Source organism: Ursus arctos, unplaced genomic scaffold (assembly GCF_023065955.2).
Source record: "Ursus arctos isolate Adak ecotype North America unplaced genomic scaffold, UrsArc2.0 scaffold_3, whole genome shotgun sequence".
Taxonomy (NCBI): domain Eukaryota; kingdom Metazoa; phylum Chordata; class Mammalia; order Carnivora; family Ursidae; genus Ursus; species Ursus arctos.
This window is the reverse complement of record NW_026622985.1, coordinates 24,452,028-24,470,357: the sequence shown is the minus strand read 5'-3', so window position 1 is coordinate 24,470,357 and position 18,330 is coordinate 24,452,028. Positions and strand designations below refer to the sequence as shown.

Below are 18,330 nucleotides of genomic sequence, written 5' to 3'. Positions count from 1 at the left end.
TGCCTGAAATATTTTCACCCTAGGAGAGGATCTTCTTCAAGGCCCTGGAAAGATTGGACTAAGACAAAAATTTGCACTAGTTCACGTTCTTGTGAATTCTGCATCGGAGTGTGTGTGAAAGTACAACTTTTGCTCAGTAGCTTACTGTGCTTATAATAACGTCTGGTGTTTCTTTAGCAGTGAAATATTTTGGTAATGCTTATTTTGCAATGGTCACTGCGAATCTGCACTGGCTGGAGGCTCACATGAACTGCTAACTGCCAGCAAACTGCATGGAATCTCATCTTGTATGTCTTCTTTTCTGTGTTTTCTTTCCTTTTCCTGTACTTGCTACTTTGCCCGTTATTAATAGGATCAACTTATGTGCACAACGAGTCGTGCCTGTACCATGATGTCAGCTCCTATCTTCATTTTACTGCAAGTTTTCATGTGGTGTGGATGGTCAGTCACTTTCTCTAATTTTTCTTTTTTGTGTGTGTTTGGCTTGAAATTTTAAGAAATAATCCATATCCCTAAATAAGTGTCCTGAAACCAGGTTCTTAAAATCCCAGTACTTATATTGTTTTGTAAATAGCCGAATGCAGGTATTGCTTAAGTTTCTAATCCTAAATCAAGCATATCCTTTTCCTGTGTTTATTTAAAAATCAGTGTGGGGAAAATTATAGCCTAAGGACAATTATTAGAGCTGGTCATCTCTGTTTTCCAAAGATGCTAATGTAACATTAATGAACCATTTCAGTTTTATCCAACATTATTTTCCAAGTCAACAATTCTATTTTTTTAAACAAATAGGACTTAATCAACTTTTTCTATTTTACTACCAAAATATTGATATTCTTATTGGAATATTTTAGAAGAAGTGCTTCCAATTTCTAAGTTCATTTATTTTACTTACTTACTCTCTAAAAGGATCCTTAACCTTTGACCAACTTCTGAATTCTATCATTAGATTTTAGGGCCTGAGCTTGTGGTCAGGGATTCATTTACAGTTTTGCAGTTTCTTTTCTGATGCCCTGGAATCATCATGATTAGTGTTACTGGAGCAACTTCTATACTGTTCTTTCTTCCCTGCTGTCCAGGTATTCATTGATTAGGGAGCCACTAGATGGAGGTATGGCCATTACTGTGAATGGAGTGAGCTCATCAGAGGGGGAGGAAAGTGAAGTAGCCACGAGAGATTCAGAAAACTACATTTTTTTTCTGGGATAATAAAATAATGGTTGGTTTTCATGGCACAAGATTCCAAGTGAAAGCGAGCTAGCTGATTTGGGTCATTAAAAGACCAAAATTAAATGATCCCCTCTCCATGGATGTATTTTTAAAATTGATATCAAGATAGATAGATAGCCATTTGAAGTCATGTTTTACTGATCCCTACGGAGGTGATTTTACCATTTACATATGAAAACTATACTAAAATCCTATTTTCCACACGTCTCCCTATTTGTGATGATAGAAATGAGCCAACTACAATATAAGGCTAAGAAAAAAGGTGAGGAATACTGTAAATATTCATTCTACTTCTCTCGATCATAGACTTTTTAGGTAAGATATACAGGCAACTAACACAAAAAACAGGTCAGTTCCCTCTTTACCTTTATGTTAAAAATCTATAGGTAAGCATTAATTTTTTTTCATCTAAGACTCTCCCCCTCAAAAATGTGATTATGGTATTTTTCTTTCTCACTAAACTATACATTTACCAAGAAAATAAATATCACTGTAGATTCAGCTGGATGGGATCAGTACATTATAATGAAATAATTTTTCAAAGATGAAAAGAGCACATCTGGGATGCCCTGTTACTATGTCCTTGAGGAATATATAACGAATAGTCTTGAGAAGATGATGTAGATGGCATATACTTTACATTGATAAGATTTCGGTTGAGTCTTTAAAAACATAGCTATCAGTATGGAACAGTGGGTCTGATAACATCAAAAGAAGTATCATTTTCTCGAAACAACCCAAAGTTGAAAAAAATAATGTAAAATATTACCCAAAAATACTACGGTTAATTGGCAGCTGTTCCTGACACTGAAGACCAATAGAGGTGAAAGTCTACGCTTCGGTGCCAGTCTGGCTGTAACTAGGAGTGTGTGGTGGGTGACATTCTGCTCATACCTCTTCTTAAGGATCATCTCTCTCTAAGCATTTCAAGAAAGAAAGACTGTCTGCAGCCAAGACCCTCATATCCTATGGAGTCCAAGAAGAGTATCGATTACAGATGACCAGTTGTGAGGACTTCATTAAAACAGAAGTGTTCAAATGAGACCTTTTGACAAGAGGATTCTGGAGAGTTAAGTGGCAAAGAAGAACAAAAGAAAAAGAAAGTTTATCAAAGAAGTAAAGCCAATAATATGTGCCAAACTGCAAACCTAATTTGGGAAAGCACATGATTGGGTACATGAAAAATGAATATGCAGATGTGTGTATGTAGATATACACACATTTAAATAGTTGAACAAATACCTACTTCATGGATTAATGTGGTAAGTGGGGAATGGTGCCCTGTAGGAGAACAAATTAGACAACTTATTCCTATTAAAAGAGTTATTGTGTAGCATCCAGCTGCCTAAATAATTTTAAAAGTACATTTTCTTTGAAGCTGCTGTAGGTGATTTAACTACAGATGTATTTAAATTCCAAGTTAGCCATTGTGGGGGGGGGGGTCTTCACGAGTGATTTGCCTTTTGAATATAATCACTATAATTCAGAAAATAAATCACCCCTAGTTATTCTGGATAGGGGAAACAAAGGCAGATTTAGGAGTTAAAAAGTATTGCTAAACGAGAGACAATTGAAGATATTTTAGCCACTAGTATATGTAGTCTTAAAAAGAAAACGTTGGGACAAAATCATGTGACTAAAGGAATTCTCAGTTGCCATGTTTAGTAAGAGTCTTTTAAGAGAAGTCTCTAGATGAAAATTGAAAATTACTATATTTCAAAATTACAGTTTCTTTTTATATTAATGTGTCAAACTGAAACAAGGGACCAATCTTTAAAAATCAGACTATGAGCAGGTAAATCAGTGGGCATGGGGTTTTGGTCTGTCCTTAAGACAGAGAAAATGCTAAGGTTTCTCCCACATCAATGCATTTGCAACTTAGAATGTTTTTCCAGTCTCGGTATATGTGGTTGCCCATGCAAAACACATGAGAAAACATGACAGGAAACTGAAGAGACAGATTTTTTAGTGTGAACCAACTTGCAGACTTGAGGGACTCCAATCAACTTATCTAAACTAACTACCCCTCCCAGACTGAAACAGACATCATCACACACAGGAAATGCAACTGAGCAAATAAATCCAAAAACACTACAAATATAAAAATAAAAGCAATAGAAACAGAGTCAGAGTTTTTTTCATTACATTAAGAGGAACTTCTTTGACAAAATACACTGTCAATACATTGTCTTGTGTGCTAATTTTCCATCCCATCAAATTAATACTGTACACCTCTGAATTAGACCAACCATTCTTCTGGCGATGAGGTATTTGAAATGTTTATACTAAAAAATGTTTTTAATCTGGAATTCAAAATCTGAGCATTGTTTCTTTTATCTTATTATCCTACCTAGAGGGAAAAGTATTTGAACAAAGAGGAGCAAGGACTAAGTCCCAGAGAGAGTACACACTTTGACCCATTGCAGAGACAGACAGTGTTATTGGAGCAGAGGAAGTTGTGGGGGAGGGGAGATTAATACAGGAAGATGGAGAGGCAGCCAGGCTCCCTAGGTTTGCTAAGAAATTTGGATTTTGTCCTGAGCTTTTTGGTATAAAGATTGTAAAAGAGCAAGGGTAGAAGCAATGAGACAAGGGAGGCAGCTTTTGGGAGGAGTGATGGTGAATTAGACCTGAGATAGTGAGAAGCAGTAAGTCTAGGGATGTATTTTGAAGCTATAGTCAAAAATACATGCTGGTGAATTACATTTGGAAAAAGTTTTAAAAAGGAGCAGTCACAGATGACTTGTTGACTTTGCCCTGATCTATTTCTCCTAGAAGTGTCATTCAGAAAAGTACTATCTTTGAGCAAGTTTGAGACCTTTCTGAGACATCAAAGAGGAGAGGTGGCAGAGATCAGTGTGGAGGTCAGAGGAGAGAGGATTCAGGTCTGAAGATAGATACAAAAGTGTGAGTTATTGTGGTTCTGGTCCACGCTGGTGACATAGCAAGTCCCCAACTCACTTTATCCCACAGACACACTAAACCTATAACTATAAACAAAGCATTCCCTCTGAAAGAAATTGAGAAATTGAATGACCCATGCACACTGGGCGAACGAGATAATAGCCATATCAAAACAGGTAGGAAAGGCTGAGACACTATCTCCATAATCCCCCTCACTGACACAGCAACATAAAATCAGGAGGAAACTTAGAACTCTGAGCTTTCCCCTGAGAAATCAAGGATTTGGTCTGAACATCTAGCACTCTAACTAACTTGAAAGACTTCCATCCAAGATAGAGTCTCCCCAAAGACTACGTCCGAAAGTCTAACAGGGCTTATGTCCATGAGACCCACAGGACCAAAGAAACAAACAGTTCTCATCAGGCTCATGAGGACTTATGTGGCTAGCCTCCCATGGCTCAGAGAAGATGGACCAGACAGACATGCCCTACTCTCACGCTTTCCCTGATAGCAGTTGAAGTATGCAGATAACCTCTATTGCTTGAGAGAGACTAAGGCTTCTCATTTAGCACATGCCTCCACTTTCACCCTATGACACACTCCAGGTCACCGGTCTCTACCTGAAAGGAGCTTGTGAACACATCTGGCATTTGGCTTTTGAGGCTACTGCCCACAGAACACCCCCTTTATCACTGGGCTATGGTGACCGGTAGGGCTGATTGCCACTGTCCAGAGGTACCTGAGACCAATAAATAGTTCTTAACAGCATATTGCCCCAGGGCTGAGCACAGAGAAAACAGACAAAAAATGCTCTTTGGTTAGTCATACCCTAAAAGGAAGAGCTCTATTTGCATACCTTAAAAACTGCTGCCTCCGGGTCCAGGCTCTACTCTGCATCTAGGTGCTGTATGTCACCCCCCTCCCCGGGGCCCACTTCATGGGAGTCAATTCAAGACTGGGAAAGGTGGCTGTTTTATCTAATGCAGAGAAACCAACAGAGTCCAGGAAAATGAAGAAACAGAAAAATATGTTCCAAACAAAACAAGATAAAACTCCGCTAACAGACTGTAAGGAGTTCAACTTAATGATGTTTACCAAAGTCGGGAGAAAGATGCATGAACTTAGAACTTCAATAAAGAGAAAATATAAAAAAAGCATAAAAATGTCACAGAGCTAATTGTAGTGTATCACAGTAATAAAGATAAAAATGACATGGATACCTAAAAAAAAGAACATTTGACAAAATACAACATCATTTCATGGTTAAGAACCTTGGTCAGAAGGGGTATAGAGGAACATCCTTCATAATAAAGGCCATGTGTGTATGTACGCCAAACCCACAGCTAACACACTCACTGGAGGAAAATGTCTCAGAGATGAGACAAGAAGGCCCACGCTCACTGCTCTTATTCAGTATAATACAGGAAGTCCTAGCTAGAATTTTATGCAAGACAAAGAAATAACAGGGATCCATATAGGGAAGAAGAAATAAAACTTCCAGTACTTACAGATGATATGGTTCTGTATATTGAAAACTTCAAAGAGGAGAGGTGGCAGAGATCAATCAGTATGGAGGTCTGAGGAGAATTCGGTAAATTTGTAGGATATAAAATCAGAAGTCAGGTGCATTTCTATACATTAATAATAAGATATCTGAAAAAGAAAACTATCCCAATTCATTCAACTTAGAATGCTTCTGCACAGCCAAAGAACTAAATGAAAAGGCAACCTACAGAAAGGGGGGGGGGATTGAAAACACTATATAGAGGATAAGGAGTTAATATCCAGAATATATACAGAACTCATAAAAGTTTAAAAAATCAACTAAAAATTGGGCAGAAAAACTAAATAGACATGTTTTCAAAATGGCCCACGGCTACATGAAAAGATGTTCAACATCAGCAGTCATCAGGCAAACACAAATCAAAACCACACACTTCAGCTTTAAGGACACACACCTTAAAGTACGTGAAAGTGAATGGATGGAAAAATATATTCCATGCAAATGGACACAATCGACTTCAAGACAAAACTGTAATAAGAGATAATCATTATATATTGATAAAGGGTTCAACCAAAAGTGGATATAACAACATTTGTAAATATTTATGCTCCTGACACAGAGGCACTTAATATATACAGCCAATATTAACAGACCTACTGGGGGAAGCAGGCAGCAATATAATAGTGGAAATGGTAATAATACTAGTAGGGGACTTCAGTTCCCCACTTTCATCAATGGATAGATCATCCAGACAGAAAACGAACAAGGCAACAGTGGAGTTAAATGACACATTAGACCAGATGGATTTAAGTGACATTTACAGAACATTCTATCCAAAAGCTCAATATACTTTCTTCTGAAGTACACATGGAACAGCCTCCAGGATAGAACATATGTTAATATACCGAAGAAGCCTTAATAAATTTGAAATCCTATCAAGCATCTTTTCTGACCACAGTTGTATGAAACAAGATATCAAGCATATGAAGAAAACTTGACGAGTCACAAATATGTGGAGATAAAATAATACGCCACTGAACAACCATGGGTCAAAGAGGAAAGCAAAAAAAAAAAAAAAAATTATATAATTATATTTTCAAGACAAGTCAGACAAATAAATATATGTAATTATATATTAAAGATAAAATAGAGACAAATGAAGGTGGAAATTCACTGAACCAAAACTATTAGGAAGCAGCAAAGCAGTTCTAAGAGGAAAGTTTATAGTGATAAACACCTATATTAAGAATGGAGAACAATCTCAATTAAATTTACACCTCAAGGAATAAGAACAAACTAAGACCAATGCTAGAAGGCAGGAAATAACAAAAATCATGTCAAATAAAATAGAAACTAAAAAGACAATAGAAAAGATCAATGGAACTAAGAGCTGGGTTTTTTTTTTTTTGAGAATATAAAATAGACAAAACTTAAGCTAGACTTACCAAAAATAAATAAAAGGAGGATTAAAACAAAACTAGAAATGAAAGAAGAAACATCAAAATTGGTATCACAGAAATATAAAGTATTGGAAGAAACTACTGTAAACAATTACATGGCAAAAATTGGAAAATCTAGAAGAAATTGATAAATTTCTAAAAACGTGTAGCCTATCCAGAACGACTCATGAAGAAATAGAAAATCGGAACGTATCAGTTACCAGTAAGGCAACTGAATCAGCTCTCAAAAACCTCCCAACAATCAAAAGCCCAGGACCAGACAGCTTTAGTGGTGATTTCTACCAAATATTCAAAGAAGAGTTAATACCAAATTCCCTCTCAAACTCTTCCAAAAACTAACAGGAGGGAACACTTTCGAATTCATTTTACAGAGCCAGCTTTACCATAATAACCAAAACCAGACAAGGATATCACAAGAATAGAAAATTCCAGGCCAATATCTTAGAGGAACCTAGATGCAAAAAAAGCCTTAACAAAATGTTAGCAAACTGAATTCAACATATGCCATGATCAAGTGGAATTTATTACAAGGATGCACAGACAGTTCAACATTTACAAGTCAACCGATGTGATATGCCATTTTAAGCAGGTGAGGGATGAAAATCAGATTATCTCAATAAGTGCAGAGACAGCACTTGTAAAATTTAACATCCATTTTAATAATAACTCTGAACAAAGTGGTATATAAGGCCTCAACATAATAAAGGCCTGCAGCTAACATCATACTCAGTGTAAGACCTAACATCATGAATGAGACAAGGATGTTCATTCTTGCCACTTTCCTTCAACATAGCGTTAGAAGTTCTGCACAGAGCAATTAGGCAAGAAGAAGAAATAATAGGCATCCAAATTGCAATGTAAGTATTAAAACTGTATTTGCAGATGATACATTACATATAGAAAACCCTAACGACTTCACCTATTGGAATAAACAAATTTAGTACAATTGCAAGATTAAAAAAATCAATGTACAAACATCAGTTGAATTTTATACACTAATATATCACAGAAGTTATGAAAATACTTTCATTTACAGTTGTATCCAAAAGAATAAAATACTTAGGAATAAATTTAACAAAGGAGGTAAAAGACCTGTACACTAAGAACTATAACATAAAATTGAAGACACAAAAAAGTGGGAAGATAATTCAGTGTTCATGAATTAGAATTATTGTTAAAATGTTCGTCCAATCTAAAGCAATCTATAGTTTCACTATAATTCCTATCAAAATTTCAATGACCTTTTTCACTGAAATAGAACAAACAATTCTAAAATCTGTGTGAAACCACAAAACCCTAATAGCCACAGCAATCTTGAGAAACAAGAACAAACCTGGAGCCATCACACTTTCTTGATTTCTAACTATATTATATACGGTAATCAAACAGTAGTACTGTCATGTGTGCACACGCGCACGCACACACACGCACACACACACAAAGATACACAGATCAATGGAAGAAAATAGCCCAGAAGTAAACCCATGTATATATGTGCAATTAACTTATGACAAAGGAGCCAAGAACATACACCATGGGGAAAGAACTGTCTCTTTTATACTAAGTACTAGGAACGGCCACACCCAAGAGAATAAAACTAGAGCACTATCTTACATCATACACAAAAACCAACTGAAAATGGGTTAACTACTTGAGCTTAAAACCTGAAACCGTAAAACTCCCAGAAGAAGACCTAGGAAGTAAACTCGTTGACATTGCTTTTGGCAATGATTCTTGTTTTTTTTTTAATTTTACACCAAAGGCAAAGGCAACAAAAGCAAAAATAAACATGGGACTACATCAAAATTAAAAGCTTCTGCACAGCAAAGGAGACCAACAAAATTGAAAGGCAATCCATGAAATGGGAGGAATTATTTGCAAACCATGTTTTGATAAGGGGGCAGTATCCCAAATATACAAAGAAATCATACAACTCAGTATCAAAAGAAATCTGATTAAAGAATGGACAGAGGATCTGAATAGGCAGCCAACAGGTGCAGGCATGCCTTGTTTTACTGTACTTTGCTTTAGTGCACTTCGCAGATACTGCAGGGGATTTTTTGTCGTTCGTGAATTAATTTATTATTTATTTATTTAGTACAAATTGAAGGTTTGTAGCAACCCTCCATCAAGCAATTGTACTGGTATCATTTTTTGTCTTTATGTCCCATCTTGGTAGTTTTCCCAATGTTTCAAACTTTTTTGGTATAATTGTATTTGTTACGGTGATCTGTGATCTTTGATATTACATTATAATTGCTTTGGGCCACCACAAACCACGCTCATCTAAGACAGCAAACTTAATCAACGTGTATGTTCTGAATGCTCTACAGACCAGCCATTTCCCCATCCCTTTTTCTCTCCTTGAGCCTTCCTATTCCCGGAGATGAAATGATATTGAAATTAGGCCAATTAGTAACCCTGCAATGGCCTCTAAGTGTTCAAGTGAAAGGCAGAGTCACGTGTCTCTCACCTTAAATCAAAAGGTAGACACAATTAAGCTTAGTGAGGAAGGCATTTCAAAGGCCAACACAGGCTAGAAGCTGGGCCTCTTGCACCAAACATTTGGCCAAGTGCAAGGGGGAAATTCTTGAAAGAAATTAAAAGTGCTATTCCAGTGAATACACAAATGATAAGAAAGTCACATACCCTTATAAGTGACGTGGAGAAAGTTTTAGTGGTCTGGTTAGGAGATGAAACCAGCCACAACATTGCCTAAGCCAAAGCCTAATCCACAGCAAGGCCCTAATTCTCTTCTGAAAGCTGAGAGAGGTGAGGAAGTTGCAAAAGAAAAGCTTGAAGCTAGCAGAGGTTAGTTCATGAGATTAAAGCAAAGAAGCCAGCTCCGGAACATAACAGTACAAGGTGAAGCAGCAAGTTATCCAGAAGATCTACTGATGTGATTAATGAAAGTGGCTACACTAGGCAACAGGTTTCTTTTTTTATTTTTTTATTTCCCTTAATTACCATATAGTGTATTATTAGTTTCAGAGGTAGAGTTAAGTGATTCATCAGTTGCATATAATACCCAGTGCTCAGTCCATCACGTCCCCTCCTTAATGCCCATCACCCAGTTATCTCATTCCCCGCCCCCCCAGCAACCTCTTAACTACAGGAAACAAACCAAGGGTTGCAACAGGTTTTCAATGTAGATGAAATGGCCTTCTACTGGAAAAAGGTGTCATCTAGTTCTTTCATAGATAGAGATGAGAAGTCACTACCCATCTTCAAAGGACAGACTGTCTCTCTTTCGGGGCTAATGAGCTGGTGACTTTAGGTTGAAATCAGTGCTCATTGACCATTATGAAAATCCCAGGGCCTTTAAGAATTATGCTCGGCCTACTCTACCTGTACCCTATCAATGGAACAACAAAGCTTGGGTGACAGCCCATTTGTGTACAACATTTGAAGCCCACTGTTGAGACCTACTACTGAGGAGGGGAAATTCCTTTCAAAAGATGACTGCTTATTGAGAATGCACCTGCTTGATTCCAACCCTCCTGGCTGACTGTGAGGGGTTCAAGACTGCAGTAGAGGAAGTAACTGCAGATGGGGCAGAAATGGCAGGAGAACTAGAATTCCAAGTGGAGCTTGTAGATATGACTGAATTGCTACAATCTCACATTAACACTTGAGTGGATAAAGAGTTGCTTCTTCTGGAAGAGCCAAGAAAGTATTTTCTGAAGATAGAATCTACTTCTGGTGAAGATGCTGTGGATATTGTTGAAATTAACAGCAGAGGAATTAGGCTATTACATAAACTTAGTCGATCAAGCAGTGACAGGGTTTGAGAGGATTGACTTTAAGTTTGAAAGAAGTTCTGTGAGTACAATACTATCAAACAGCATCACAGACTACAGAGAAATTATTCTTGAAAGCAAGAGTCAATCAATGCAGCAAACTTCATTGTTGTTTCCTTTTAAGAAATGGCCTCCACCACCCAACCTTCAGCAAGCACCAGCCTGATCAATCAGTCAGCAGCCATCAACAATCAAGGCAAGACCCTCAAAAAAAACCAAACAAACAAAAAAGACTCACTGAAAACCCAGATGATGGTTAGCATTTTTTTTGTCACTACAGTATTTAAATTAAGGCATATGATTTTTTTAGACATAATGCTATTGTACCATAAGAGAGAACAGTATAGTGTAAACATAACTTTTATATGCACTGGGAAACCAAAACATTCATTTGATCTGCTTTATGGACATATTCACTTTATTGAGTATCTGGAACTGAACCTGCAGTATATCCAAGGTATGTCTCTACATGAGGAGCCTCAGCATCACTTAGCGGAGACATGCACATCAAAACTTCAAGAGCTATCACTTCACACCTGCTAGAATGGTTGTTATCAAAAAGACAAGAGATAACCGGTGCTGGCAAGGATGTGGAGGAAGGGAATTCCTTGTATTAATGGAGGCAATGTTAATGGGTACAACCACTAGGAAGACCAGTATGGGGGTTCCTCAAAAGTTAAAAGTACAACTACCACATGAATCGGCGATTCTAGGTATTCCTTTGAAGAAAATGAAAACACTAGAAAAGATATATGCACTCCTATGTTCACTGCATTTTTTTCAATAGCCAAGATATAGAAACAACCTAAGTGTCCATCACAGAGGAATGGATAAAAAAGAAGTGGTATGGAGATAGATAGAAGGACATCCAGCCACTTGTGACAACATGGTTGGACCTTGAGGGCATTATGCTAAGGGAAACAAGCCAGACAAAGATAAATAGTGCATGACATCACTTATATGCGGAGTCTATTAAAAAAAAGAAAAATATCAAATTCGTAGAAACGGAGTTGCCAGTGGCTAGGGGGAGATGGGGAGAGGTTGGTAAAAGGATACAAATTTTCTGCCATAATACAGATACAGTCTGAGGATCTAATAAAATTGATGACTGTAGTTGATAACACTGTAGAACTGAAATCTGCCAAGAGAGTAAAAACTATTCTCACTGAAGGGGGAAAAGTGATAAATACGTGGATAATGGATATGTTAATGATCTGGGGTGGGGGGGTAACCTTTCATAATGTCTATCAAATCACCTAAATACATACTTTAAATATCTTACAATTTTATTTGTCAATTAAAACTGAAAGTCAAAATTTTAAAAGCAAAATCAAGAAAAGTAAAAATCATTTTCATATGAAAAAGGACAAAAATATGAGTTATTAACAGATGAATGGAATTTAAAGCTATAGGACTAGATTAGATTACCTAGGAAGAAAGTATAAATACAAAGAAGAGAGAAGTAACTCCTGGAAAAGTCTATCATGTAGAGAGCACAAAGAGAAGCAAATTGAGCTAAAGAGAGTAAGATGAACCCCAAAGAAGTTTGGAGGAAACCATATGTGTCAGGCAAATACACATGAGAAAATATTTCAAGGGGAGAATATTGTTCATTGCCAAATGCTCCTGAGAAGTAAAATAAGACGAGGACCAAGAATGGATCATCGTTTTATGGACTCTTTAGATTTAGGAGCTAGCTTTTGAAAAATAAACTTTTTCTTAATAGATTCTGTTTCTTTCAGACTTCTCTTTAACAGAAGTGTTCTGTCTCAAAATGCAGCTCAAGAAAGAAATTTTATTTATTTACTGGGTGGCAGGCACTGTATTGAACCCTAGTGAGGAAAACAAGCCAATGTTCTCTTCTCTGCAAGCTCAGAGTCTTTGGAAAATCATTCTGAACAGTTTATTTACTCATTTATTTACTTACATAGGCTATTATTTTGATTATTGGACAATGAACCTTGGCATAGTGAATTTATTCAAAAGCCTCATATCTACATCTACTTATTTTCCTAAACATCTTTTATGAAATTCAGTAATTAAAAGAAATCAAAGGATGTAGCAAATGTTACAAGACACAGAACCAAGGAATAAAAGATAAAGGATAATTTTGCATTTAAAGGAACTTAATGAGCTACCATGAGACAGTAGGGGTGTCCAAATCAGTATATCTATTGCTTATATTTCATGGTTCTGTAAATTAAACAGATGTCTCTTGCTAGCTTAGCTCTTTATTTTAAATATATTTTTAGAGTATCTTTTCATGTATGATTCAAATACATTATTAATTTTGGTGAAGGTCCAGATGCTACATAGGCTGCGTGGTATGTTCACCTTTGAAACTGGAAATAAAGGATATGGGAAATAGAGAAGATCATTTCTCGCATTGATTTTACCAGTCCCAAACCTTGCCTTATTGAGCGTAATCACTAAAATCATAATTCTTGGGAATTATAAAATCTATAGTAAATTTTATATTTACTCCTTATTTCTGTAAATATATAGGAATATCTGGTACTATGAAAGGTTTTTGTTTTTTTTTTTTTTACTTAATTTAGCAACTGTTATATTAGCCAAAACAGCATTTATTATTCAAGTATTTTCTTTCTTCATCATCAGAATCTGCAACTCAAAATTTAAAGCATTCTTGACATGGTACTAGGGAAATCACTTTATTCAAAATTGCTGAACTATAAAATCTAGGGTAATGTGATTTATTTGGATTCAAATTAAAACCATTTTATCAGGTGAGTCAGAAGTGGACTGAACACTGGTGCTCTGAGAGATGGCTTGCTAAGTATTTCTTCAGGATTTTTCTTTCGCCTTTTCTTTCCACCAGGAGGATTATACTGACTGTGGTGGTGTTTCTGGATTGAATCCCTCCCTGTGGTCCATCATCGGAGTCCAGTTTGTACTACTTTGGCTTTTATCTGGCAGCAGACACTGCCAGTTATGACCTTCTAAAACTCAGTCTGCAAAATTAAACTCCAGACCCTGCCCAAACATGAGCCCTCGGTTGCGATAAAATAGGGTCAGCTGTGGAATGAGCAGGACACTAGCTGGGCCTGTACCGTGGCTAGATCTAAGGCACAGACTCCTATGGCCCCACTGGCTGCATGTCCGGGTCTCAGATCCCTCAACTTGTGTGAATGCTGCATCATCGATGTAGAACATCCAAGCAAAATGCTATACACGCTCTATTGGAAGATTGGAGAGTTTGTTGTTTGCATTGTTGGTGATTATATGTAAAGGGCTCCCCACACTGTTTATGAATCATATAAATTGTCTTGACCTTGACCTGGAATTTTGACCTGCTGCAATTCTTGTTCTTTTACCAAGAAAATCTTTAGAGGGGAAAAAAAAAAAAAAGGAGTTATTTTTGCCTTCACGTATTCTTCTGTTAAAAATTATTTCCTGCTTTGAGTAGTTATTGAAAAACAAAATAGAAAAAGAGAGATTGATGTAATCTGTTGAAATAATGGCTAATTTTCTACAAAAAGAAATTGCCATAAATAAAATGCCTTATGAAGAATGGCTTCTCTGCCAAAAATAGAACACGAATGACAACCAATTAAGTTTTGCTGGGGTAATGAATTGGTGTTTGAAAATAATAACTAAGAAACTGTTAAACTCAAGGTGCTTGAAGATGCGATTGAACATGTGACATATTTCCTCATCAATGTAAGCCCTTAATGCTTCGATGTGATGTTTCTTTTGTTCACAGTAAAGTTCTGTAGTGCTAGCCAGATATTTCAAAATGCTCTAAGAGAAGCTTGTTGGGGGGAGGGGAAAATGTTTTTTCTTGTGATAAATGAACTTTGGTTACCAAGGGTATTTTGCATGATGCTGCTGCTATTTTGACTTTCAGTTTGTTTTTCTCTTACTGTAGAGTATAGTCCTTTGAAAAGTTAACCGAGTGACATTATTGTTATGTAAGACTCTGAACCTTGCAGTGTAATGCACTTAAGTCATCCTTAAAAATGTCGTTCAATTACTCTGAATATACTGTGCAACGTCAATGCCCAATGACTGGGGTAGGTAAATGGTGAAATGGGAATTCACGGATTTTATACAGACTCGTGCTTTTGCCTGAAAACCTATGTACAGATATTTTAAGTACATAAATCAGATTTGACACATTTATTTTTTGAAGAGTACATATATGTTCTCAATGAAGTTTCACACTAGGTTTCCTCTTTGTTCGTTTGAATAGTAGCACATACACTCCAGACATTTCTGCCGCTGCTGCTTTTTCCCCTCCGTTGTAAAAGGGTATATGATCACTTGACCAAAACTTCCATGCAGTCTGATGAGGGTTTTATAATAATCTGAACAAATAGGAAACCTTGAATCTGTATGTATGCACATGAATACTTGATTGTGAATAATCAAAATTGTTTTTATACAGCCTCATTGGTGAAAATGATTAGTGTAGTAAATCAGATATTACATTATAGAGTAATATGGTAGATTATTATTATGCTTTTAAAAATAATTTTCAGGAGTCAACAGTGTTTGAAGAAAGGGTAAAAACAATGAATGTGTAATTCTAGTTCAAGTAAGTAATTCTGCTGAAGGCTGGAAGTATACAGATATTTTTTATGGCGAAATGCATTTGTTATTTTGAACATGCCAAATATTGGTGTGTGTATATGCTGGAAATTTTCTTATACATCATTTTTAAGTCAATATCTTATTAACATTATCCAGCATGCTTTAATATGCTCCGCGTATCAAAGACATAACCAAGTCTTTAGCATAGTTTAAAAGATGTTTGTTTTGTTTTTAGCTTTGCATACCTTTGTAATTCCCTCCCACCACGATATGCCCTAGGAACAGATTGTGTCTATTTCCTTATTTAAACTATTTTTTATTTAAAAATGGGGGTGGGTGGGAATGGAATCACTTTGCCAGCTATTGTTCTAAGAGTTGACATCAGTTACCATTTCTAATGCATTGTTGTGATTTTGTAGTCTCATTTGTAACTGGTATTGACATTTTAGAAAACACCAAAGTGATTAAAAAAAAATATATATGGAACTTCTCACTCTAGTGACACTATGTTTAAATCATGTTGTTTGTTGATTACATATTTAAAATTTACTGTTAACTTTTGCTAGACTATTTTAAATCATGAAAGTGTTGGGAAGGGGATATCAAAATATAAAATTATGTTAGTTTGTGTGTATATACGACGCACATTAAAGCAACTGAATTGCTTCCAGCATACAACAAACTACCTTAAAATTATCTTTAAAATCTATTAAATATATTTTCATGGCTACTGTCACTGAAATAGTATGTTTTCATCAACGACATTACTGTTGCATTAATCACAGTTAAACTTGGCATCTCTTGGCAGGGTCCTCTTGGTTCCATTTGCCATCAAAATATATTTACGTGCACGAGTCTTGCTATGATCCTTTCTCTTCTGTTATAAAATAAACCTATACTATGAGAACCATGTGCTTGGTAATAAATTGGGTAAGAACATGCTTTCTGACTAAAAACTGTTCTCATGCCTAATACTAGTCTCCATCCTTTTAGCATTTTGTCAGAGACAGTAAAACTCATCCCATCCAATTGTTTTATTTAAATTAGGATTTTTCTGTGAGTTCTAATTCTTGACAAGAACTTAAATTATAGCCTGTTATAAATATTGATTTTTCAAAGACTAAGCGATCAAGAAAAAAAGCTTTTACACTCTTTGGGTTCTTTCATTTTTGCTCTATTCATCCAGTTTAATGTTAGTTTGTCATTAAAACGAAATCAAAGTAAGTCTTACATTGGTGTTGAATAACAGGAATGACTTTTACATTAATGGTTTCTTTATATTTTCTTCATTTGAACAACCAGCATTACTGCCAAACACCAATCGTGGTCCATATTTCTAACAGGTTTTTAACATGACATAGTTAGCAAGTTTGATTGAAGAGATTTTTAGGTCCTGGGCCTATAAGATTTTAGTATGATCTTTTTTCATGTTTCTAATGCTTGAGGCGTTATTGCTTTACTTGGGAAAAAACAAAAACAAAACAGTGTTGCTGCCATTTGTAAGTTTTCCTAGAATATTCCTATTATTAACTTTAAAACTGGCCTTACTGGGTTCAAATAGGCAGTATCCCTTTTAAGTGACCTTTGCAACCCAAGTGTTACTTGCTTATTTGATGCTCTATTTTATGTCTCATTTAAATCTTTCTCTCCACCAAAGCTTAAATTCTATGTCTTAATTTAAAACTCTGAACTATTCCATTAATCGTTAGTTGACATTAAAATATCTAGAGGTAGACAGTTTGACCTTGTGAAACAAAATGAGCGCTGTGATTTTTTTTTTCAGGTGTAGAAGAGAATGATGATTTTACTTGCCCCCAACTTAAAATATTTTATTACTGTCTAGAACTTATGCTGTTTTCCCATTCGCAGAATGTTCATATTGCTAATATTCCGTGTACATTTCTGTAAAGAGCAAATCAATACAACAGAAGTATCAAGTGTTGAATAAATTCCAGAATTTCAAAGACCCAGACAACCCTTACCAAGAGTTTCCTCTACCTTATTTTTAGTTCACATAATTAACTGAAAGAAATTCCACTGAGACTAGTGGGATACTGTCTTGTATAGATGCCAGTTGAGTTTACAGTGTGACCTGACAAAGCTGTCTTTTTTGTTGTGCCGTATGATTGTTGGATCATGCTTTTTAGGGATACTTTTATTGAAATGCTCAGTGTGCATCCATGCAAAAGGCCAACTGGCTTTGTGAACAAAAGATCTTTTCTCCCCTTTATTATGTTCTCTTGACACTTTTGTGGAAATTAACTAGCCTGATAAAAAAAATTTTGTAAAAATTTGTATAATACTGTTATAAAAATATTTATAATCCCAGAAAATGTTGTGTTAAATCTTGTGCAAAAACAGTATATTCAGAATAAAAGTTTATCATTTAAAGTCACCAGTTTGGATTATTTACTTACATAAACTCCGGTTGAAAGAGACAGAAGTTATTGTCATAAATATATTTCAATCAGTCCTTCCTGTGAGGACCATTCAAGATAGTGAAATAGAACTTGGGATTAGGAAAGTGCTTTTACTATTACAAACCTCAACTCACAAACAAATGTGTTTGCAACTCCTTTTCTAGCTCTGACCCTTTGCATATGACTTTTGCCGTCAAGGCATTTAGGAAGTTATTAATTCAGACTTTGGGCTTCTGTTAAAAAAAAAAAAAAAGAAAGAAAGAAAAAGAAATCCCCAGCAGAAATAAAAATGTTTCCATGGTCCTTTAAAACCTTGGGGAAATAGTTTGAAAGAGACAAAGTTATAATAATTAAAATGTGTGTATCTTTTATACATCTGACTTTTAAATATTTCTCCTAGCTACACTATAGCAATCAGCAGCTTGAGGAAGTGAGGTCTAGTGTAAAGAATTAAGGGG

General features: G+C 35.8%; 1 protein-coding gene across 9 annotated transcripts in view; it reads left to right on the top strand.

Moving 5' to 3' along the window:
* CACNA2D1 (calcium voltage-gated channel auxiliary subunit alpha2delta 1) overlaps positions 1-17,847 on the top strand; it is a 484,525-nt gene extending 466,678 nt beyond the window's left edge. For all 9 annotated transcript variants that reach the window (XM_044386064.3, XM_026504644.4, XM_044386072.3 and 6 more), the window contains one exon: positions 13,738-17,847. In XM_044386064.3, coding sequence (XP_044241999.1) covers positions 13,738-13,854 — 117 coding nt within the window. In that variant the 3' untranslated portion in view covers positions 13,855-17,847. The remainder of the gene's footprint in view (positions 1-13,737) is intronic.
* Positions 17,848-18,330: the final 483 nt, after the last annotated feature.